Here is a 23,843-nt window from a genome sequence, read left to right as displayed (position 1 = left end):
ATTTTTATTCTAAAAAAAAAAAAAAAAAAAAAAAAAAAAACATTGTTAATCTATGAACATGGTAAATATTTTTGAGTAATATTTTCCATCTTTGTAATACAAGTATGTAGTTCACGTATTATCATATTTAGATTCTAAATTCTTTCTTCCTGGTTTAGGTTTCATATAAAGTTACCCAAGGCATAAATCCCAACAACTGAGCGCATTAAAATTTTGAAAAAAATGTTCAAATTGGCCATCAAACTAACCACAAAAATGCACTCAGACTACTGAACTCAGAAAATGTACAATTACATCTCTTAAGTAACCAAATATGTTCAATTATACCTAATAGCAAGTTAATCATTCACTTAACAAGTTACCATGCCGTGGTTGTTGTAGACTTGCGCCTATCCTAGTGCTAGGCAATCTAGACGGTGACCTATAAAAACAAAAAATTAGTGCATGTGTGTGGCTATATATATATATATATATATATATATATATATATCTTCTCTTATTTATATAAATAAATAATTTTAAATGTATATAAATATAGAGTTAATTATACCAAAGGTCCATTGTCTTTGCTGCCAATTTTAAATTTAGTCATAAATTATAGTTTTTGCCATTTAACATCCCAAACTATTATTTTATGGATAATTTTAGTCCCTTTCATGACTTCTCCTATTTTTAGTAAGAACATTTTTGTCTTTTCATATTTTTTTTTTCTGTTTCAACCGATTTAATTGGTTTGAGACTTTAGGTAACCTGTTATTTTTAGCAACTAGATTTTTCAATTGGTTTTTTGTAACCGGTTGAAACCGAAAAGGTAACAAAAGAAAAAATATAAAGAGACAAAAATGCCCTTACTAAAATAGGAAATATTATGAGAATGACTAAAGTGTCCAAAAAATAATAGTTTGGAATGTAAAATGACAAAAAACGATAATTTGGAACTAATTTTGAAATTGTCACCAAAGACAATGTATCTCTGGTGGAATTAACTCTATAAATATAATTAAAAAAATTAATAAAGCCGACTCACCCGAGTTAACTCGGCTAACTCTGACGAGTTGCGCGAGTTAACTCATCCAAGTCGGCTACCAACTCGGTCCAGTCGGCCGAGTTAGGCGCTAGGCGGCCGCCTAAGGAGCAATTCGCCTCGGCGGCCGATTTTTGTAACAATGACCATGCCACATAGCGCCTACGTGGATATTAAATTAAACATATTTTTAATTATATTTTTAAATTAAACATTATAACTTTTATTATTAGTATCCCCAAATCCTCAAATTAGAGGCATGTTTTCCCCAAAATCTCCAAAATATCAGAAATAGAAGCTTGTAATTGAAATAAGGGGCAGCTGATGACTTGGTCTGTCTGACTCAATATTCGCAGATAGTAATATAAAGCATTCATCTAACTATGCTAACATGACCTGCAGGATAGAATCAATCAAAATAGTCGAAAAAGAACCAAATTATTAGGTAATCTATACTGTAATATTAGTCCTAAGACTCCATACCAGGCCACAATACGCTGTTAGTTTGCACTAAATTATCTCAAGGGAAGCATACCTGGAATTGCAGGAGAGGCTGTTGGGATAGAAACTGAACAAGTATCAGATATATAAGGAGGGCTGTGACAATAACAAGTAGTTTGATTGGTGAACATGCTAAATCCACACCTTCCCTTAGATTTAGTGCAATCATCACATGCCTTACTATCCATCTTCCATCTAATCTCCTGCCCCTCTTTAAGTTCTTTCATTAAAAGCGTCGAATTAATAGACCCTCCAACTTCTACAGGCACTGGAACTATCATGCTTCTGCTACAATTTACAGAAACCCTAGTTCCTCCTGGTGGCAATACATAAGCATCATTGATATCCCCACAAGGAATAGTGGCTATCCCTGGAATATTATTAATTCCTCCATGGCAACCATATAGAAAGGTGAGGTTTATGTAGCTGGTAGTATATTCAAAGAAGGAGTTATCCAGAGTGGTGTTAACAAAATTTTGGGGGCATTTTCCTTCCATCATATCTTCTCTGGCTATCTTCATTGTTTTCGAAGACTGATTGATTTCCAAGACACGATATGTCTGGTTCATGATATCAATGGTTGTGTTACCCTCATTGCAGGAGAGCTCAAAACCAGGATAACCACAGTAGGCAGGACCATTTTCGCTACGAAAAGGATATCCCACATCACTGATGTCACCACAGCTGAACATATTTCCACAGCTCTTATAATAAGTTTCATCTTGAGGATCAAAAATTGCAGGATCAAGATTTGCAGGATGAAGTTGAGGAATTAGGATGAAGAATTGCAGGATGGGAAGGAGAGGGAGAAAAGAGAGCCATGGAAGACTTTGGGAATTCATATGGGGAAATGTACAATGAAGGGGGGAAAGTTGGTTTTTTTTTTTTTGGTTGGAAAATATAGTGGAAGCAGTAGTGGTTAGATATGAGAAAAAAACAGAGTTAGAAAAGAGATGTGGAGGTGATTAAATGATTATGTTAGGTGGCAAATCACTTTCCTTGTACCCCATTGTGTTCAGTTGAAAGAGTCGCATATTAAATTTCTAGGAAGTGACTGATGAAAAGATCTTGTCGTCTAGTAACATTCGGTCGTACTCTTCCAAGTTTCAGTGGAGGGCTTTTTGTGCTTCATTTAGTTGAGAAAGTAGTTATAAACAGATACTACATTATAATAGAGTTAATAATACTCAAAAAAAAAAAAAAAAAAAAAAGGAGGAAATGACCGATGAAAATGAGAAATATTTATTTTGCTAGGGTACTCCAAGATACAATTCTTGATGAGAAGAAAAAAAATCCATGCGTAGGTCAGTCTATATGCCCAGCCAGCACGTCGATAGTTATGTCATGGATCCAAGTCCAAAATGACATAACTTTACACTTGTAGAATATCGGTGCTGTTAGTGGCACCGTAAATGTATAATCATCCAATCAATTTTTTTTATTATTTTTTTTAATTTCTTAAAGCATTTCACCGCTTCCTTCTTCGCCATTTTCACATAGCAGTAAAATAGATCATCATTGTCTTATGTCTACAACAACTTCTTCGCCATATTTACCTTAGCCTTCATCGTCTGCAACAATCAACCACCGTCTTCAACCAGCGAAGCATCTTCAACCATGGAAGCAGGTATTACATATTTTACATTCTTAAACTAGGATTTACAGAACATAAACTTGAAATTCAACCAGCAAACTATGTAGTTTCAGTATATATTTTGTGATTTTAACTAATTTGAGGTGTTTAGAATAGGGTGTTTATATAACATAAACCCTAATCGATGAACACTGTTAATGGATGGTTAAAGTCGATGACTAAAATAATTTTAGTATAGATTTTGTGAACTTTGAGCACACAAATTATGTAGTTTCAGTATATATTTTGTGAATATGTAATAGAGTTTTTTAGGATTATTGAGTTCGAAAATTATGAACATTGAGCCTGCAAATTGTGAACATTGATTTTGTGAACTTGGAGCACACAAGTAGCCAAGTAGGCGGGTTGATTCCCTCCCCAAAAAGGGTAGCTTATACCATCAATATCGTGCAACTGAATGACTCGGCACAGGCCTCATAAACACTGCTACTATTAAACTCACATAAAGTTAGAGGCGTCTGGATTAAAAGGATGATGAAGAGAAACAAGATGGCTGGACAGATGAGGCAAATTATACTCGGCAGAGCCGCAGAGGCCTCATACATACTTAGAATCCTCATTTGACACAATATGGACCTACTTTGCTTCAGATTTCTGTGGTAACTGATGATGTAGGGGATTGCTGAGGTGAGTCATGAATTTGAGGAGAGAAATATGGTTTAGGTGGAATCTGCAAAGTGGCAGTGCTTCCCTCCAACATCTCTACCACTTTTCTTATGGAAGGGCGATCTGCTGGATTGGTTTGGATGCACCACAAACTAACCAATATCATCTTCATTGCCATTTCTTTATCCTCCTCATTTGTGATGCCTTCAAGACTGAAATCTAATCCTTGTTCCAGATGCTCATATATCCAATTTGGGAAATACGAGTCACTTGTCTGATCCGCGCCTACATTCTCCCTTACTCCTACCATGTCAATAACGGTCATGCCATAACTATAAACATCAGATTTGTGGGAGACATTTCCAATGCTTCTGAAGACAACTTCTGGAGCAATGTATCCTATTGTTCCTCTTGCGCCGTACATTGATAGTGATACAATGCTCTCCTTTTTTTTGCACAGTTTTGCCAAACCGAAATTTGAGATTTTGGGGGTGAAATCATTGTCCAAAAGAATGTTGTTAGGCTTAATGTCAAAGTGCATGATTCTTGTGTTACACCCTCTGTGTAGATATTCTAGTCCTCGAGCGATGCCAATTGCAATTTGGTACAATGTCTTCCACTCGAGACAACTCATATTTGGTAACCCTTTGTTGCCTATGTACTTGTCTAATGATCCATTAGGCATGAATTCATAGACCAAAGCTCTTTTCTGCTGGTAACAGAACCCTACAAGAGTAACTATGTTCACGTGGGAAGTTTGACTAATGCTAGCAACTTCATTGATGAAATCTTCTCCATTACCCTTTGTGTCGGTCAATAGCTTCACAGCTACTAGGCATCCATCAGGTAACTTTCCTCTGTATACACTACCAAAACCTCCTTGTCCAATCTTGTCATTGAATGAATTAGTCATTTTCTTTATATCAGAATAAGTATATAACTTGGTAGCATGAAATCCCTTAGTCCTTATGAATGCTTCAATGTTTTGAACAGGCAGCACTCGTTCATGTTCTAGTTCTTTTGCTGCAACCCACTTTCTTTTTTGTCTAAATATTTGCAATCCAATGCCAACACCAGTAAGCAGCACAACACCTGTTATGCAAAGACCTAGAAATGGAACAAGGAAGTAGTTGATCATAAGACAAGTAAAACATAAATCAGTTGAACTGTTGGTAAAGGCTGCAAAGAAAGCAATACCTATTGCCATTAGAGGCGTTTTATTGCTGTTGTTGTTACTGTTAGCTGGAAGCATTTAACAATAAGCCATGTTAGTGGATATGACCATAAGAAAAAGAAAGCCATGAAAACACAGAGATATACAATTTTGCTAAGAGCAGGACAGAGAATCAGACTTTGTAATGAAGAGCAGATATCAGCAAAGGCACCGAGTTCATCACAAGATACGGCATTTAACATGTATAGTTAAATATAATCCTGTAAGTCTGTAACATTGTTAATCTATGAACATGGTAAATATTTTTGAGTAATATTTTCCATCATTGTAATACAAAAACGTTCAAATTTGCCATCAAACTAAATACAGAAATGCAATCAGGCCATTGCATTCAAAAAATGTGCAATTAGATCTCTCAAGTAGTCAAATATGCTCAATTATACCTAATAGCAGGTTAATCCCTCACTTAACAAGTTACTATGCCACGTGGCGCTTACGTGGATATTAAATTAAATATGTTTTTAAATTAAACATTGTTACTTTTATTATTAGTATCCCCAAATCATCAAATTAATAATAAAAGTAATAATGTTTAATTTAAAAATATAATTAAAAATATGTTTAATTTAATATCCACATATGCCACGTCACATGGTAACCTTTTGAGAAAGGGATCAACCTGCTATTCTATATAATTGAATAGATTTAGCTACTTGCGAGTTTTAATTATACATTTTTTTAGTTCAATAACCTGATTGCATTTTTATACTCAGTACAATGACCAATTTGAATGTTTTTCCATAAATTTTTCTAATACCTTAGTTTTCATGAATACTTCCCCCTACTAGGCTTTTCATCACTATAATACAGAGCAATTGGCCATTAGCCCAAATCACTTAATAGTTTGATAGATGAGATAAATCGTGGAATGTATCACATCTACCTACATATTGGTTGTTCAAAATATTTAGAAAAAAATTTATAGTTTGGTCTTAAATTATAAAAGAATAGCTAATTCAATCTGAATTATTGGTATAGACCATGATTGGTAACATAGTTGATAAGTCAATTTTGACTGGTCAATAGATTATTTTAAGTGTTTGGTAAAATGATTTATTACATAAACTTATTGAGTCAATAAGCTAAAATTTGAAAAGCTAAGGAAAAATAGAGTTTTTGGATTGCGGGTTGACATTAATTATGAAATGACCATTTTACTTTTTTCATCCTTAAAATTTATTCCTCTTGTTGTTCATCTGTATTGCCTTTTTTTCTTTTTGTTTCTTTAACAACAATAATAATGTTTTTCTTTCTTTTTTATTTCACTCATAATAATAATAATAATAATAATAATAATAATAATAATAATAATAATAATAATAATAAACTTTGTAAAAATAATTTAAGAATTAATAAATTAGTATTTTTGTCCTTATATGTCATTTTACATACAATTAGTGTTTAGCGGGCTTTTACAGGCCGGACCGCCAAGCCTACGGGCTAAGAACCGTGTGACGGTGTGAACCTAACCCGCCCCATGCGGGTTGGTCGACCCCGCGAGCTGACACTTTTTTTTGTCCTAAAATAATTTTAATAACTTTGTCGAAGAATCAACAACATTACCTTCCAATTCCCTTAATAAAAGCAAAGGCATAGAAGACAATTTATTTTGAGTACTACTGACTCTATTACATTGTAATATATGTTCATCTATATTTTCTCTGACCTCCCATATAAGAGAGTCACTGCATGCCATCTAAGCACAAAGTGCTTAACATAGAAGACAATTTTAATATTCCTTTTGCAAAAAATGTGTTGCACAGCTTGCACTTGACTTTGTCTTCGATCTTTATTAAATATTCTTTACCTTTACAATGATCAAAGCATTAGCATCTTTAAGACTATTTACTTTAAGGTAACACTTGTGTGTGACCGTCTTACGGATATCAATTCGTGAGACGGATCGGACCTTTGATTAATGGGTCGGATCTTTGATTTTAATTCATTAATGAAAGATTCGATCCGTCTCGCGAATTGAGACCCGAACCGGTATTACACAAATTTTTGCCTTTACTTTAGTATACCGGTATATATTATTGGTAAAGTTAGGTGGTTCATGAGTACACATGCAGTACACACAGTACACTACTAAGTTTATTCAAACATCAAAATCATAAAAAAAAATATTATTATTCTTATTATTAAAAGGGGTGGATTTGACCCCAAAAAAACAAAACGAATTATTTAGTAGTGTGTACTGTGTAGTCATTTGAACCGCGTACGTACTACATAATGCACTCATTTTTTGAATACCAACCCCATAAGGCCATAACGAAACAACTTTTGCACTAATTTATATATATATATATATATTAAATATGACCTCTCTCACGGACCATCTTTTTTTACTCCTAACTCGCTCCACAACAGGAGGGGTGTGAACCAGTCTAGGTGCGGACTCCAACACACTTTAATAGGCCTACATACAATAATCTAAGAACAAACAAACTAACACAATCAACTATATGATCAATCATTCGACAAACACTCCATTATCAATTTTAATCCTTAGATTTTCTCAGCCTGATGCTTTTAAATCACTGTTTTTCAGTACCGAAATCTTAGGACTGTTAACGACAGACATTTTGTATAATCCGAGGTGATAGAATAAGGAGATAACGAACGAACAAAAAAGGAAGGGTGCATACCATTATCAGTGTAGCAAACAAATTGCGTTGAAATGGAATCACCATTGGAACCGCATCGCCCCCCTGACCCAGTACAGTTGTCGCATAAGCTATTATATGCTTCCCAATCCACAGAAAACCCAGCACCCACGGATGTTCTTAGGAGCTCCTCCGTAACAACGGAAGCGTTAAGTAAAGCCTCAAAAGCTTCTTGAGTGACAGTAACAAAGATCTCACTCCCGCAACTGATGTTATTCCTGGAGATATTTGGCAATCCTGTATTGGGCGACCAGAGGACATTTTTATTTGAGTCGGAACAGTTGAAGAGGTTTGGAATTGGAACTGAAACAGGGTTTGTGGTGGTGCAACCGTAGAACAGGGTAATGTTGTTGACAGAGGGAGCGTAGCTGAAGAGGTTGAAGTCCAAGGATGTGTTTTGAGGGTTGGAGGGACAAATATTGGTTGATAGATCATAGCTGACAATAGTGGCCGCCTGGCTGCTGATACCTAAAACTTTGTATTTCACTGATAGAATTGTAATTTCCGGGGGGGAATCAATATTGCAGTCCAGCATAAAACTTGGGTGGCCGCAGTAGGCGGGCTGATTTCCTCCCCAGAAAGGGTAGCCTATAGCATCAATATTGCCGCAACTGAATGACTCGGCGCAGGTTTCAGACACACTAAAGCTGTCATTAAATTGACACAAAGCTAGAGGCGCCTGGATTAACAGGATGATGAAGAGAAACAAGATGGCTGGACAGATGAGGTTGGGATCCATATATTAGAGAGGGAGGTTGGGTATGTATCAGCCTCTAAAAATGAAACTTTGAGGTGTTATACTATAGTAGCTCTACCTAGCTGGCTAGCTATATGCTACTTTGAAAGGCCTTACTGCTGAGAAACTTTTTTTTTTTGAGAACTGCTGAGAAACTTCATTTCTTGACTTTAGTTTTTAATGCCAGTCAATATAAGCCATATTTGCTTAATTAGAGTACTCAAAAAACAAAACAAAAAAAAGAGTGTGAACGTTAGACTTCTCTTTTTAGATTATTTTTTTTTTTGTACACGTTTGTTTGTTGATTATTATTTTATATACACATGCTATGGATCCGAACACTTTCGGTAAGAGAGAAATATGAACCAATAATTCAATGGATCTGACCAGATTTTTTTTTTAAAAAGATGCGTGACAGTTTCGTAATTATCATCTGTTGGAAAACATTTAAAGGCAAATGCATTAATGAGGTTTGTCTTTATTTGTTGTCCGACATTGCCTATATAACCCACTTTTCTCCCACTTATATACCTCAACCGTTTGTAGAAGCCTTGAAGTGTTATGAAGAGGGAATAAGGGGAAATCACGCACCACCGCCCGCCTAGTGAATCTTTTGCTATCCAACATTAATTTTTGCCCTTATTTTTGTGGATCACGACTTCATGCACTGCAAAGAACGTGTCTGAAAGCCATCATCCATTTCTACACATTTCTATAGCTTTTGTGGCTGGTAAGAGTGGAATTGGTTATAGCTTATAGTATATAAGCCATCTCCCTCAATGCTGAGAGCGCAAACTTCATTATTCTTTCTTCCCTTGCTAAAAGCTTCATGTCTAATTTTGATTGCATATTACGTGCCGTGCCATAAACCTCAACCCCTGAGGACGACATTTTACACGCGTAAACTCACCATTACTCATTTTTGCTACAATCAATCAGTGAGTTGTACTTAAGCTATGCTACTTTAGAAAGTAGTACCGCATCATCAGCTAATGGCCTCTGGAATAAGGACATGCTTCCCTAGTGTTGGAATGATAGTCAGGTAGTCTATCATTTGAGCTAGTCTTGCGTTGTGACGCAATACCCATTTCAATAAATTAAGGTTGGTCTTTAGGCTTATCATTGTTGTCAAGATTATCCATGACAATCTCATTTGGAACAAAATAAACCAATAAGCAATTGCACATACAGATGCTCAAACACATGAAATATACATAAAAGTAATAGGTAGCTAGTAGCCAACTCCATTTACTATTTACATTCCCTTTAGGTCAGAACTAGCTAAAAGTCTGTTCATCTCACCAACTTAACGACTATATATAACATATATGAAACATCAAATTAAGATAAACAAAATAACAATAGCCATCTAAGGATCACAAAACACTGTATGGCATGATTGCAGCTTCTACTTTGAGTGATTGACAAAAGGGATCTGAAAAAGATAGACTCACCCAATGGAGTTTGGTGTAGAACTGCTTGCCCCCTTATCAGTAACACTAGAATCAGGTGAAGAGGTGGCATTACCCTTTAGAAGGGCAAGATCATCTACCACAATGTCCAATACCTCCACCTTGTCAGCATTCAACTCTTCGTTCTCGATTCGTCTTAGAGTATCCAACACTTCTTCCATCGAAGGCCTCATATCTCTCACTTGTTGCAAACACCGGAAAGCCAACTCTGCAACGAGGGTGATCATCCTCCTCGCCGAGCTATTAGTCGCGAATCCAAGACTTGGATCGACGAGCTCATGCAGTGCGTGGTTTTGGATTTTGTTGATTGCCATGTTCGACAAATTGATGTCATGGCGATGCCTATTGGTGTCCACGGCTTGTAATGACGAGATGAGCTCTATCAGGACCACCCCGAAGCTGTAGACATCACTTCTCTCGGTGAGCTGATAGACCTGATAGTACTCGGGGTCAACATAGCCAGGCGTGCCTTGTGGCGCGGTTGACACATGTGTGACATTGGTTGGGAACAACCTCGAGAGCCCAAAATCAGCAACTTTCACATGGAAATCATTGTCGAGAAGAATGTTATTAGTTTTGACATCACGATGTATGATTTCTTTTTTATGCAGAAAGGCCAATGCATCGGCTGTCTCGATGGCTATCTTCAACCTGATGGGCCAAGACAATAAACCAGACTTCGCCCGCTTTCCATGGAGATGATCAGCCACTGTTCCATTAGGTATGTATTCATAAACAAGCAGAAGATCTCTGCTTTGTTTGGATGTACATCCATATAGTACCACAAGGTTGTCGTGTCGCAACTTGGTCAGTATCTCCACTTCATTCATGAACTGCTCCACACGCTTGAAATTGTTCTCGTATAAGCGCTTGACAGCAACAACACGACCATCGGGGAGCTTGCCTAAACAGAAACCAGAAAAGGGTTAATTGGAGGTGAAGTAGACTGTGATTGAAAATGCTAATAAACTATAAGGTTTAGTGTCATACCATAGAACACAGTGCCAAAGCCACCATCTCCAAGTTCTCTAGTTTGATCAAAATTGTTAGTGGCTTCTTCAAGCTCAGCATAAGTGAATATCTGAGCCCCGAAATAGTAGCTGTCTCTACCAAATAAAGCCACAGATCCTGAAGAAGGATAAGAGGGGATACTTCTCATGAACCTAGGAGAAGGATCAGAAGAAAGGCTATTGCTAGAAGGAGGAGTTGGAAGGCCCTTGTTCTTGGTTTGAGCAGGCAGCACTTGTTCGTGTTCGAGTGTTTGTACTACCGCAACCCGCCTTCTTTTCTGTCTAAATATTAGCCATCCAATGCCAACACCAGCAAGAACAGCACCTGCTATGCCAAGGCCTGGAAATGTAACAAAAAAGTAGAATTTGTTGAAAAGACAAGCCAATAAGTAAAACACAAAATCAATTGAATTGTTTGTATTGGCTGGAAAGAAAACAATACCTATGCCCAGTGGCTTTTTATTGCTACTCTTACTGTTATCTGCAAGCATTTTGATAAGCCATGTTAGTGCATTTAGCCAGAAAAGAAAAAAGAAAGCCATGATATAAAATGTTGCCACTGATCCTATATAGAGCACAAGTAAATTAAAAAGCCATAAAGTGCAGAACAGAGAATCAAACTTTCTAATGAATAGTAGAAAGCAGCAAAGGCACCATCTGTGCACTTGATGAATCTTTAAAGTTGCCAGTTGCCACTGATCCTATACGAGGTTTCACGGATACACGCGGAAAAGTTGTAGGCTAGCTAGCAGAATGGAGAGTGGTGAGGTGGGGTCATCACGGCATTATTTAATAGTTAAAAATTATTATTTAATAATTAAATATGAATAATTAATTTTTTTATTTTTTTTGACAATTATATGAATAATTAATTAAGTGAATATTATCATAAGTATTGCATTGTTGGGTCAAAGTTAGTGTCTTAAGAGTGGTGAGGTGGGGTCATCCCGGCATTAATATTTCCTATTTCCTACAGAAGGGTTTGGGTCAAAGTTGGTGTGTTACTGTAGAGCTTATAAAAATTAGAGCTGTGAATAAAGAAATAATTTGTTAGGGCGTTATTTGCCTTGCCTCCAACCAATTCCTACTTCAAAGCAGCCATTTGACAAACATAATTTTTGCCTTATTAATCTACCTGCCCATCAAACATCGCCAAAAAATAATATGATAATTCTAGTCAAAATGGCAAGAGATCCACACTTGTAACCATAAGGTCACCAGCACAAATCCTTACCACTTTGGTTTGAGCTGCCTCTTTTCCTTTACCAGCTAGGATCACAAGACTATAGAGTGTAGGGAAATAATGAACGAAAAGCAAAGGGAGCATAGCATTACCAATGTAGCAAATAAATTGTGTTGAAATGGGATCGCCATTGGAACCGCATCGTCCCCCTGAGTCAGTACAGTTGTCGCATAAGCTATTATTTGCTTTCCAATTCACAGAAAAACCACCACTCACATATGTTCTTAGGAGGTCCTCCGTAACGGTAAGGGAAACGTTAACTAAAGCGTCAAAAGCTTCTTGAGTGATAGTAACAAAGATGTCACTCCCGCACCTGAAGATACTACTTGAGATACCAGGGATAGTTGGCAATCCTGTACCAGGCGACCAGAGGACATTTTTATTCGAGTCGGAAATGTCTTCAGTGCAGTTGATGAGGTAGGGAATTGAAGCTGATGAAACAGCAGGGTTTGTGATGGTGCAACCGTAGAACAGGGTAATGTTCTGGTTACCAGAGGGAGTGTAACTGAAGAGGTTCAAGTCCAAGGATGTTCTTTGAGGATTGGAGGGACAAATATTGCTTAACAGATCATCTCTCACAATAGTGGCTGCCTGGCTGCTGATATCTAAAACTTTGTATTTCACCGATAGGATACTAATTTCCGGGTGGGACTCATCATTGCAGCTCAGCCCAAAACTCGGGTGGCCGCAGTATTCCGGTTGACTCCCTCCCCAGAAAGGATAGCCTATTCCATCAATATCGCCGCAACTGAATGACTCGGCGCAGGCCTCATACACACTGCTGCTATTAAATTGACACAAAGCTAGAGGCGCCTGGATTAACAGGATGATGAAGAGAAACAAGATGGCTGGATTCATTTTGTGTTTGGAGGAGGGATTGGAGCAAAAAAGATTGATATAGTTTGGAGGAGATACATACGTGGCAGACAAAAATGGGTAATGGTTTTAATGAAGCCCAGGACTATTTGGCATCATGTAAGCAATGGGGGCGGTTCATATTTGACAAAAGACTGGCGTGCCTCTATTAAATATTAGGCCACGCATAGAAAATAGAAGCTTCTAATGGAAATAAGGGGCAGCTGATGACTTGGTCTGTCTGACTCGATATTCACAGATTAGGAATAGAAATGGGTTTCCAGCTACTTTCCCCAACACGGAATAAACGAACTAGTATAGGAGAAGTGGAGACGCATGGAATTTTAAGCCCCCCAGTCCAGTCCCACCATTTCTTTGGTCCTCCTGTTCTAGAACTCAAATGTTTTGCACAGGTAATAACTGCATAATTCCCAGCATCCAATAAACGGTATGTTGTAGTGGTTATCATCGGTTCACATCACTCGTGAAGAACGCACTGTTTGCGTGATCGTGTTAGATCCAATGAATGAACAACCAACTAGCTAGCTTATTATAAACTGAGTAGTAACGACAATAGCGTCAAAAGTTCTTTTGCTTAAGACGCTAAGGTCTAGCCAAATTAGGTGTGCCTACCTGGTTAAGTTCTTGTTGCTAGTAGGAAATTTGAAAGACACAAATAGTTGGAAGGCCAAAGCTATTGTCCTTTGTCCGATGAGCTCATAGCAAGGCGAAACCAGTTTGACACCGTAAGAAAGTATGGCCAGCAGGATAAGAGGGACCTCGGGATATTGCACGAGGGTTGGGCACTGCACCGGACTCTACGGCGTATAAAAATGGGCATACAAGGCGGTTCTTGTAGACAAGGTGAGTGTAGTCCTGTCTCGATCCTGACCAATTCAATTACCATATTCTAGACACAACTAGACCAGGTTATTATAACATCCTATATTCTCATTAACAAGCATCTTCAACCAAGCAAAATCCCTATTGCTGAGATTGGGTTGGAATGTTGGATGCATAAAGCTGGCAAACACGAATTCATTCTATGTCAAGAAATGAATGGATTGATGCATTAGCATCAAGCTAACAAACCCCAGGCCTAATTCTATACTATGTTTGATTATGTTCCTATAGGTTCCCATTCTATCATGTCTCCTTATCATCTCAGAAGACTCAAATTCTCAACACAAGTTGGAGCACACTACAGATACCAACAAGGTGCTGTATGGTGAAATATTGTTTATTTAGTGCAATTTGCCTACTTGTGCTGTTGTTTGACAATTACTTGCACTTTAATTTGCTGACAAACTAGTCAAATCAAGCAGCTATTGACCTAACACCAATTAAATTAAACCCACTTGAAATTCTTTTCTTTTGGCCACTCTCTGTTACCCAAGTCCCCTGTAAAGGGGCACCGGAGAGGGTGAGAGCCCCGTCGTGTCCGGACCCTTTCGCACCACGAGGCGCTGTCTATGAGTCGGATTGTTTGGGAATGCAGCCCTAATCGCGTGGTGAATTCCGTCCAAGCTAAATACGGGCGAGAGACCGATAGCGAACAAGTACTACCGCGAGGGAAAGATGAAAATATACTTCCAAGTTCTAACAGCCTATAAACTACTGATCAGATAGTAATATAAATCATTCATCTAACTATGCCAACATGACCTGCAGTATAGAGTATCAATCAAACTAACCGAAAAAGAACCAAATTATTCGATAATCCATACTCTAATATTAGTCCTAACACTCCACACCAGGCCACAATATGATATTAGTCTGCACTAAATTATCTCAAGGGAAGCATACCTGGAGATGCAGGAGAGGCTGCTGGGATAGAAACTGAACAAGTATCAGATATATAAGGCGGGCTGGGACAATAACAAGTAGTTTGATTGGTGTTATATCCACACCTTCCCTTAGATTTAGTGCAATCATCACATGCCTTACTATCCATCTTCCATCTAATCTCCTGCCCCTCTTTAAGTGTTTTCATTAAAAGCGCCGAATCAACAGACCCTCCATATCCAACACCAACTACTACTGGCACTGGAACTATCACACTGCTGCTACAATTTACAGAAACCCCAGTTCCTGCTGGCAATAAATAAGCATCATTGCTATCCCCACAAGGAATAGTGGCTATTCCTGGAATATTATTAATTCCTCCATGGCAATCATATAGAAATGTGAGGTTTATGTAGGTGGTGGTATATTCGAAGAGCGAGTTATCCAGAGTGGTGTTAAATTCTTGGGGGCAATTTCCTTCCATGATATCTTCTCTGACTATCTTCATTGTTTTCGAAGCCTGATTGATTTCCAAGACACGATACGTCTCGTTCATGATATCAATGGTTGTGTTCCTCCCATTGCAGGAGAGCTCAAAACCAGGATAACCACAGTATGGAGGATCATTGTAGTTCCGAAAAGGATATCCCACGTTACTGATATCACCACACTTGAACATATTTCCACAGCTCTGATAATAAATGTCTGAATAATCCGGATAGCTTGAGCCGCGGGGAAATTGAGGCATTAGGATCAAGAATTGCAGGATGGGAAGAAGAGGGAGAAAAGAGAGCCATGGAAGACTTTGGGAATTCATATGGGGAAATGTACAATGAAGGGGGGGAACGTTTTTTTTTTTTTGTTGGAAAATATAGTGGAAGTAGTAGTGGTTAGATAGGAGAAACAAACAGAGTAAGCAGAGAGATGGTGGAGGAGATTAGATGATCATGTTAGGTGGCAAATCACTTTGCTTGCTGACTTTTCATCATTTTTTTTTTTGCCAATTAAAGAAGGCTCAAATCACATTTCAAGAAAGTGACAGAAGGGAAGACAGCTAGAATTTTTTTTGCCCAGGTTCCTAGTAGTCCATTTGCTATCTTGGCACAAAAGGGTCAGGGACCAGCAAAGCTAATTATTATAAAAATTAAAACAAGAAAATTGGAGTGCTATTTCTAAGGGAAAAACCATAAAAGTCACATAATAGTCTGACTTGGTATACTGAGTTTATTATAGAAGAATGACTCCATGATTGATATGATGAAGAAAATATAAATTTGACGATATCAACTAAAAGACTATATCCATAATTAAATTTTCTTTCAAAGACCACAAGGAGGTAAATCAGCCCACTCATAGGCTGTTGTAGTCTCCGCTGGGAGTTAAACTTGTAATTTTGTAGTTATCAAGTCAACAATTTAACCAACCTGACTGAGATTTTCCTGGATTTTCGGTTTCTACTTCTAAGAAAAGACTCAAAGAGGTGGGCAAATGGACAATATCCTGTTAAAGGATTGATTACATGAGGAATGGATGGTTGATTTGTTCAAACTTCAACGTAGGAATCCAACAACCATAATTAGTGGTGTCTTTTATCTACGATAGTAGGTGGTTAGTTGGCTACGTGACCCTGACTGCTTCTTCATCCTTCATATGTAGTCCAAACACAGGATTGGTTGCTTTTGGAGTGTTTGGTGGGAAATGAAAGCACAGAAACAAGGATAATTCTGATATTTGTATTATGACAAAAAATTTGTATGAGATTGTCTTACGGATCTTTGTTTTCGAGACGAGTCAGATCAAGATGAGATGTAATACTTTTCCGTTAAAATATAAAAGTATAAATTTATCTTCAAAAGTATTATGTTTTTTCTTATAAGTAGCAAACATTTTATTTCTTATTTAGTATTACATTTGCTAGTACAATTATTATATTTACATATTGACCCAACCCGTTTCACAAATAAAGATCCATGAGACAGTCTGGCACAAGTATGCCTTTAATTACCAAATTTTATTCAATTCGATTGTTGTTGAATTTGGCAAGTCAGACATGTATCTAACTTTTAAAAAATTATTATTTATATCAAAATTTAAACTATCAAATTGACTTTGTAATAATCATTAATAAGTGTCATAACATTTTATATTAGTTAAACCTAACTCTTATTATTCTAATGAAGTTTCATCTGAACATTTGTGTGTGCGCGCATAAGCCATAGTACGCATGTTTTCTACACAAAATATCAAAGAATCATTATCTTTGTAACAAGATATTAGAAGCCTAGAGATTTTTATTAGATCGACCAGGCTTTGAGATTGAAACCTAGACCATCCCCGTCTCCGGTCACCGAATATTTTTTTTCTCTTCTTTGTTTTCTCTGGTCCTCTATGTTTCTGTTGATGGACTAGATGGTTCTGTCACTGCGGCTGAAACACATCTCATAGAGCGTTTGGTTGGGAAGAGAGAATTAGAAGAAAAAAGAATTGTAATTCGGTGTAAAAAGAATAAGGTTGGAATAAAGTAGAAATTGAAATTACTGTATTTAGTATGCAAGAATAGGAGTATAGGAGATTGAAAGGTAATAAGTGATAGAATGACTAAAATGTAGGGATGGCAATTCAACCCGCCCCCGACGGGGGCGGGTTCGGGGAATTATTTCGGGGAACGAGGGTGGGGATGGGGAATAATTCCTAATCCCCGCGGGGAACGGGGACGGGGACGGGGAGGGTATTCCCCGCCCCGACCCCGACCCCGATCCCCGCTCCCCGTCCCGTCCCCGATTCCCCGTATATTATTATATTATATTATATATTATATATTATTTATATACAAAGTATATGAGAAATTAAAAGTTAAAATCCTAGAATGAAGTTCATTTGTTTTGTTATGTACTTATATTTGGACTTTGGACTTTGAAGGAGTTTGAAACAATTTAAAGTGTTTGGGCATTTTATGATTATGTATTTTTGTTTGAAAGTTTGAAACTTTGGATATTTATAGTAATTTTAGAGTTTGGATATTTTAATTTTATTGATTTATGTATGTTGAATTTGGACTTTGTTTAAGGATTCAATGCTTAGTTTTTTTTTATAATATTAGTTTTTTTTTAATTTACATAATTAAAAAAAAAATCCCCGCGGGGATTCCCCGTCCCCGAAAAATCCCCACCAGGGATCGGGGCGGGGACGGGGAATGGGGAGGGATTTCGGGGATGGGGATGGGGACCCCATTCCCCGCCCCCGGCCCCCGCCCCGTTGACATCCCTACTAAAATGCTCTTATGTTATAATAATAATAATAATAATAATAATAATAATAATAATAAAAAGACAAATTAAAGGATATGGGAAGGGGGGCAAAATTATCTTTACATTAACAAAATTGTCCCTCCTCTCCGTCGAATTGCAATTCATGGAGGTACCCAATGAATTGCAATTCCCTACAACCAAACTGCTTAATTCGACAATCTATTAAATTGCAATTCCTTTACACCTAAATTCATCCCAACCTAACATCGCATCAATGTTTCCACTAGTGGGTGAAACCAAATGGGTTTCTACTCTCTGACTGTGTTTCCACCGCAGGGGCAAAAACCGAGATGGGTTTCTACCCACAACAGACCACCAGAATTTTTTTTTGGCAAACTTACTAATTCTTTTAGAATTTTTTTTTTACCACTAAAAAAGTGGTCGAAAATACCAAGAATGACTTTTGCAGATTTCAAAAAGTGATCAAAACATTCATTTTTAATTGAAAATTTTCAATTTCTAATAACTTAATAATTTTTGAGTGGTCGATAATTTAAGATTTTTGAGGGGTGATAGTGAATGTTGAAGCTACCGTGGTGGTCTTAGATGAAATATTGGGGACAAAGGGTATGTTTTAATTATAGAGGAACGATTGAGACACCTTCAAAATCAATGCATTAACTCATTCCAACGGTTGGTGTTTAGAAATAATATAACCAACAGCATCCCGATGAAGAGGAAGAGGTAGAAGAGAAGAATATGAATATGCCAAGGAAGCTAAAGAAATAAGAAAACCAATAGAGGCTGTAAACAAAACCAAAGATTGAGACCCATCCCAACTTTAGAAGATGAGTCTATTCAAAAGAAAATCCATATAGCAAGAGATGTTGTGGACTTGTGGCATGCATAAATGTATTGAAGCACAATTGGGCTGGTTTAACAAGTGACGGAAAATTAATAATTGGGTACTATGTGTTTGTAAGACGAAACTTCAGATCGAATATAGCAAGAAGCAAAGTGCATGTGGCACAGCCGGGTTGTGCAAAGTTTGAATAATGTGCTATGACCCAAACAACTTGTGAATTGGTATGATATACAACATATTTAAGTAAATTCTTATTAAATTAGGGCTTATAATAACCTATAAATATAAGTTTTGTCTAAAATTTGTATCTAATTCGATCTTCTTTACTGATGTCAAGACAATAATATTTAGTCCTAATTCTCATTTTATTGCTTTTTAATTTTTTTTTCAAAATTAATTCCTTAACCTTATTACTCGGAAATTATTATTTTATTACTTTATTTTTTAAACTGAATTTTATTAATTAGCTTCTTTTTTTTTTAAGCCAACAATGAAACGATATATTATATCTCAGTAGAAAAAAAAAGTCCGGTGGAACACTATCCCAATACAAACGGTTAGATTGCGTCTCAGCTGCTTTAGTCAAAGCGTGAGCGAACTGATTTGAAGGCCGTGGAATAAATTAGCTAATTTATTATTCTTAAAAATGTTAAGTCAAAACGTGACTAAAAAATCAATACATACCCCACCACATTTATTGTGATATTTAAAAATAATAATAATTGGGGTTGGAAATTTGGAATTGATGCAACCTTTAACCCCTCTCGAATCATACTTATGACTCATTAATTACCGTAAGTTGATATGCAACTGTCTAGATTAAGTTTTATCATAATTTAAAAGTGACATATTTAATTGAAAGATGATATTGGATGGGTTGTGGTGTCGTCAGCTGAAAGCCTGAAATTACAAGCCAATCACGATAGAGACATTGGGTGAATCATTCCTTTACAACATTAATTGCAATTTTCAAACCTAGATTGCTTAGGACTTTTATCACATTCATAATGAAAAATACTAATTATAATTGCAAAAATTGAAATCTCTATCCAACATAACCGGCCTAACCGGGAATGTATTGGCAAGAACTAAACTATAATCTTCATAAACAAGAGTCACATCTTACTCAATTCTGTCATCCATTTTTGGGTTGATTCGGATGTTTTTACTGTCATTGTCTGAGGTTATTTAGCCTTTGGTCTTCAGTAATGGGGTTAGTATTATTCACTCTATATCTACGTAATTTCTTGTATTTTGTTTTCCTCCACATGCATAATAAATGTAAGTGATTGGTGGCAACTTTGACCAAATTGATCGAATAATTAGCTAGATAAAGGTTTTAAATTTGACTTTTCATGTGAAAGGTCCATCAACATTCTTTGTTTAAGTTAGTTAGCTCAGAACAACTTAAATGATTTACTTCCTCGTAATTCTTTGCCGCTAAAAACTACAAAGGTAAATTTTACTTAGAGAAGAAAAGTAAGTGGTATGAAGACACTCTACTCAATCTCGATCTTTCTTTTTCCTAAATATATAAATTTAATTGGTTGAGATACAATCCAATCTCCCATGCACTCTACCATTTAATGTAGCTTTTACTTGTACTAATGATATTATCCTCAGCAAATGACCTTATATACTTGCCTTGTACTTCCTAATAAATTAAGAATGAATTGTTTTATACCCTACTAATAATTTTTGAATAAATTAACAATCAAATATGAACAATAACCATTTATGATCATAATTCATAAATGAAAATCATACTTTAATTTAATCCAACGAAGAAGTATGTATTGTCTCATACCTGATGCAATTGATGTCGCCGGGGATAGTTGCAGACTGGTGCTACCGCCGGTGCTTGTCATGCATGTATTGATCGACGGCAAGGATTGTTCCGGGCACCAACAACCAAACCGGTTACCTTTAAGATCAAACCCACACCGTCCGCCTGAATTCTCGCACTCCCGGCACAATTCACCGTCCACTTTCCACTTCACATCAAACCCCTCCTCCAGAATTTCCTTCAGATTCAAAAAATCGTTTCCATCTTCTCCGGCCACGACCGTCGAATTCCGAACCGGGATAACCACGCTAGCCTCGCACGTCGTCCCTGCGCCACCGGGACCTCCAATCTGAACATAACCATTCCCCAAATTAAACCCGCTCACGAGACAATCGAGCCCCTCGGGAACCGGCGGCATAGACTCCAGTCCGGGCAAAGGTCGAACACTTGGTGGGCAAGTGAACTTGTACGTGAAGTTCACATACCGAGAGGCGAAATCGAAAAGCGTGGGGTCCAAAGTCGCATTAAACGACTGCGCTTCACAAATCCCTGCCGCAAAATCTTCTCTCGTGATCGTGAGAATATTCGCGGTTTGGTTAATCTCCAGGACACGATATCTCACTTTCATGATCGAAATCGTAGTAGACTCATCAAACTTATTGCAATCAAGCTCCAAGCCCGGATAGCCGCATTCTTTTGGCCTGTCATTCCCGGAGAAAGGGTAACCGACGCCGGTAATGTTTCCGCAACTGAAGGTATTTGCGCAGCTGTCGAACCAATTTCCATGGCCGCCTGAACTGAAAGGAAGATCGGTGAGGAGTAAAACTGTGTAAATTAACAATGAAGTGAAGGGTAGTATTGGAAAGAAGTAGAATATCTCCATGTTTAGTTCGCAGAGAGTAGAGAAGCAGGGTGATGTAAAAGAAAGATATAGAAGATGCTCAAATTATAAGGCGGTCATTTATTACCAACGGCTAACTACCTCACTACGTAGCATAAGAGTTTTTTGTTTTTTGTTTTTTTTTTTTTTACATTACCCAACCCAAGATAATTATTCAAAATTGGTCCAACTCATCACTTATCATGAGTAATTTATGTACAAGTAATATTTTCTCTGTACCATTTTGCATGTCATATTTTGTCAAATCAATTTTTTCTATTACTTATAGTGTAGTTTTTAAATATATAAATTTCAAAGACTAATATACAAAATTTAATATTATAAAAAATTAATTTAAAAATAATATCAGTCAAGCCTCGCTAACCGAATCAGAAAAACAAAATAGGACGAAGGGAGTATTTAATTTGCAGTGGTGAAAATAAAGTGAGTAAACCAACAATTAAAGCAAATATATAAGTTCACACTAAGGTTAGATCGGATCAATATAGAAATATAATACTTATACTAAAAAAATATAATACTAATAAGGAATAAAATGTGTGCTACTTATAAAAAATATTGTAATACTATTCTGGGAAAATGCCATTTTTACCTTTTGATGTAAAAGTATTACATTTTTTACACTTCCCCTTATAAGTAATGTTTGCAAATGTAATACTTTTCAGGAAAATTTAATAGTTATGAGGAAAATGTAATATTTTGAAATCAAAATGTAAAAGTAATATATTTTTCTTCAAAAGTATTACACATTCCAATATAATAAGTAATAAATATTTTATTCCTAATTAGTATTATATTTTCCAATATAAATATTACATTTTCATATTCACCTAACCCGTCTCACAGATAAAGATTCGTGAGAAGTCTCACATAAGTTTTTGCATTTATTATAAATTATGAAATAGTGTAATTAGACAATAGATTAGAATACAAAATATATTATAATAAATGATCTTGTGATCAAGTGGCATATAGTGACTCTCCAAAATGGGAGGTCATGAGATTGAGCCTTAGAGTAAGGTCATCAATGGATATTGTGGAGATATTGTCAGAATTAATGCTCACATGGAGGAGAGAGAATATAGGGGAACTTATGCTAATTTGGAGGTCATGGCTGACAGGTGGGGCCACATGAATGGAGGCTGTGAATGGATGTTGTGCGCGTATAGCGCACAGCAGCGCCCACTCGGGCGCGTGCAATGCACCCGCCCGGTGGGCGCGTCAGGCGCGCACTACTATTCAGTTTTCTTAATTTTTTTTTAAATCTTTTTTTTATTATTATTTTTTCCTCTTCTCCCACTTTCTCTTTCCTAATTACACTTACAAAAAACCTCTCAAATACCGTGAAGTAACCTCATTGATAAGGATGCTCTTAGTGATTTTCAACAAGTTGAGAAAGTATAGATAAACAAATATTACAATGTAAAAGAGTCAACTGTACTAAAAATTAAAAAAAAAAAAAAAGTTCTCTTATAGTTTGAAATTTTTGAAACATATTCTCATTTGATAAAATATCAAAGTCACTTACAAAATATGACATTTAATATGATATAAAATCCTTCCATGATAAAATTTTCGAAGCAAAGAATGGCTACTTTGTATAGGATAGGAGGTTTATAATTGTAAAATTTAACACAAAATAATAATTTTCTTGACATGAAAGACTAAAATACTCACCTTAGAGCATAATTAGAAGTACCATTGATTTATTGACAACTCCAATTAAATTGGTCCGACAGTTAGTTTGATAACCACGAGATTTCAAGTTCAACTTCTCGTATAAGTTGTTTATTAGGTTTATTGAATTGAGTCAGTCGGTTATGAACAACCTAGACTGATTTGTCTCATGTAACAGTTGTGGATTTTCCCGTAAATCAAAATAATATTATTTTATCACTATAATATAATTGATAGACTAATTTGACTATATATATATATCTATTTTGTTTTTTTTTTGGTAAATCCACATATATCTATTATATCTATTATTTTAGAAATCAAAAGTACAATTAATTCATTATTTAAGAAATTCGACCAAAAAAATAAATAATATAAAGAAATTAATTTAGCCAATGGGGTTGGCTTACGAAACTAAGCCCATTGTGGTTCTGTCGGTGCTAATATGTTTAATTTAATTTATCTACATAAAAGTCGATAAAATTATGTTCAAAATTTAATGCGATTAGATTTACATGACGGTGACATTAATATATACTAACATGTCAAAATATGTTACATGACAACTTTCTCATTAACA

The 23,843-nt window shown here is 36.3% G+C and overlaps 3 protein-coding genes across 4 annotated transcripts in view; all 3 read right to left on the bottom strand.

Moving 5' to 3' along the window:
• Positions 1–8,439, bottom strand: part of LOC116020413 — a 16,447-nt gene extending 8,008 nt beyond the window's left edge. Inside the window, exons 1-4 of the mRNA XM_031260890.1 lie at positions 7,668–8,439; positions 4,983–5,027; positions 3,770–4,892; positions 1,560–2,209 (exon numbers count right to left, since the gene is read on the bottom strand). Coding sequence (XP_031116750.1) covers positions 1,560–2,209; positions 3,770–4,892; positions 4,983–5,027; positions 7,668–8,424 — 2,575 coding nt within the window. The 5' untranslated portion in view covers positions 8,425–8,439. The remainder of the gene's footprint in view (positions 1–1,559; positions 2,210–3,769; positions 4,893–4,982; positions 5,028–7,667) is intronic.
• A 1,148-nt stretch (positions 8,440–9,587) lies between these two features.
• On the bottom strand, positions 9,588–15,775 carry LOC116020955 (LEAF RUST 10 DISEASE-RESISTANCE LOCUS RECEPTOR-LIKE PROTEIN KINASE-like 1.3). 2 transcript variants are annotated; one of them, XM_031261533.1, is made up of 4 exons: positions 14,808–15,775; positions 11,346–11,384; positions 10,884–11,243; positions 9,588–10,797 (listed from the first exon to the last, which is right to left on the bottom strand). In XM_031261533.1, the coding sequence occupies exons 1-4, from the start codon at positions 15,601–15,603 to the stop codon at positions 9,872–9,874; spliced, it is 2,121 nt and encodes a 706-aa protein (XP_031117393.1). In that variant the 5' UTR covers positions 15,604–15,775; the 3' UTR covers positions 9,588–9,871. The 2 variants fall into 2 exon arrangements, with proteins under 2 accessions (XP_031117393.1, XP_031117394.1); XM_031261534.1 differs by lacking the exon at positions 14,808–15,775 and adding an exon at positions 12,239–13,732.
• A 1,327-nt stretch (positions 15,776–17,102) lies between these two features.
• On the bottom strand, positions 17,103–21,568 carry LOC116020956 (LEAF RUST 10 DISEASE-RESISTANCE LOCUS RECEPTOR-LIKE PROTEIN KINASE-like 1.3). The gene is made up of 2 exons (XM_031261535.1): positions 20,707–21,568; positions 17,103–17,213 (listed from the first exon to the last, which is right to left on the bottom strand). Exons 1-2 carry the CDS (start codon positions 21,566–21,568, stop codon positions 17,173–17,175), a joined length of 903 nt encoding a protein of 300 aa, XP_031117395.1. The 3' UTR covers positions 17,103–17,172.
• Positions 21,569–23,843: the final 2,275 nt, after the last annotated feature.

This window comes from Ipomoea triloba, chromosome 5 (genome assembly GCF_003576645.1).
Source record: "Ipomoea triloba cultivar NCNSP0323 chromosome 5, ASM357664v1".
Classification (NCBI taxonomy): domain Eukaryota; kingdom Viridiplantae; phylum Streptophyta; class Magnoliopsida; order Solanales; family Convolvulaceae; genus Ipomoea; species Ipomoea triloba.
This window is presented reverse-complemented; position numbering and strand designations above follow the sequence as displayed.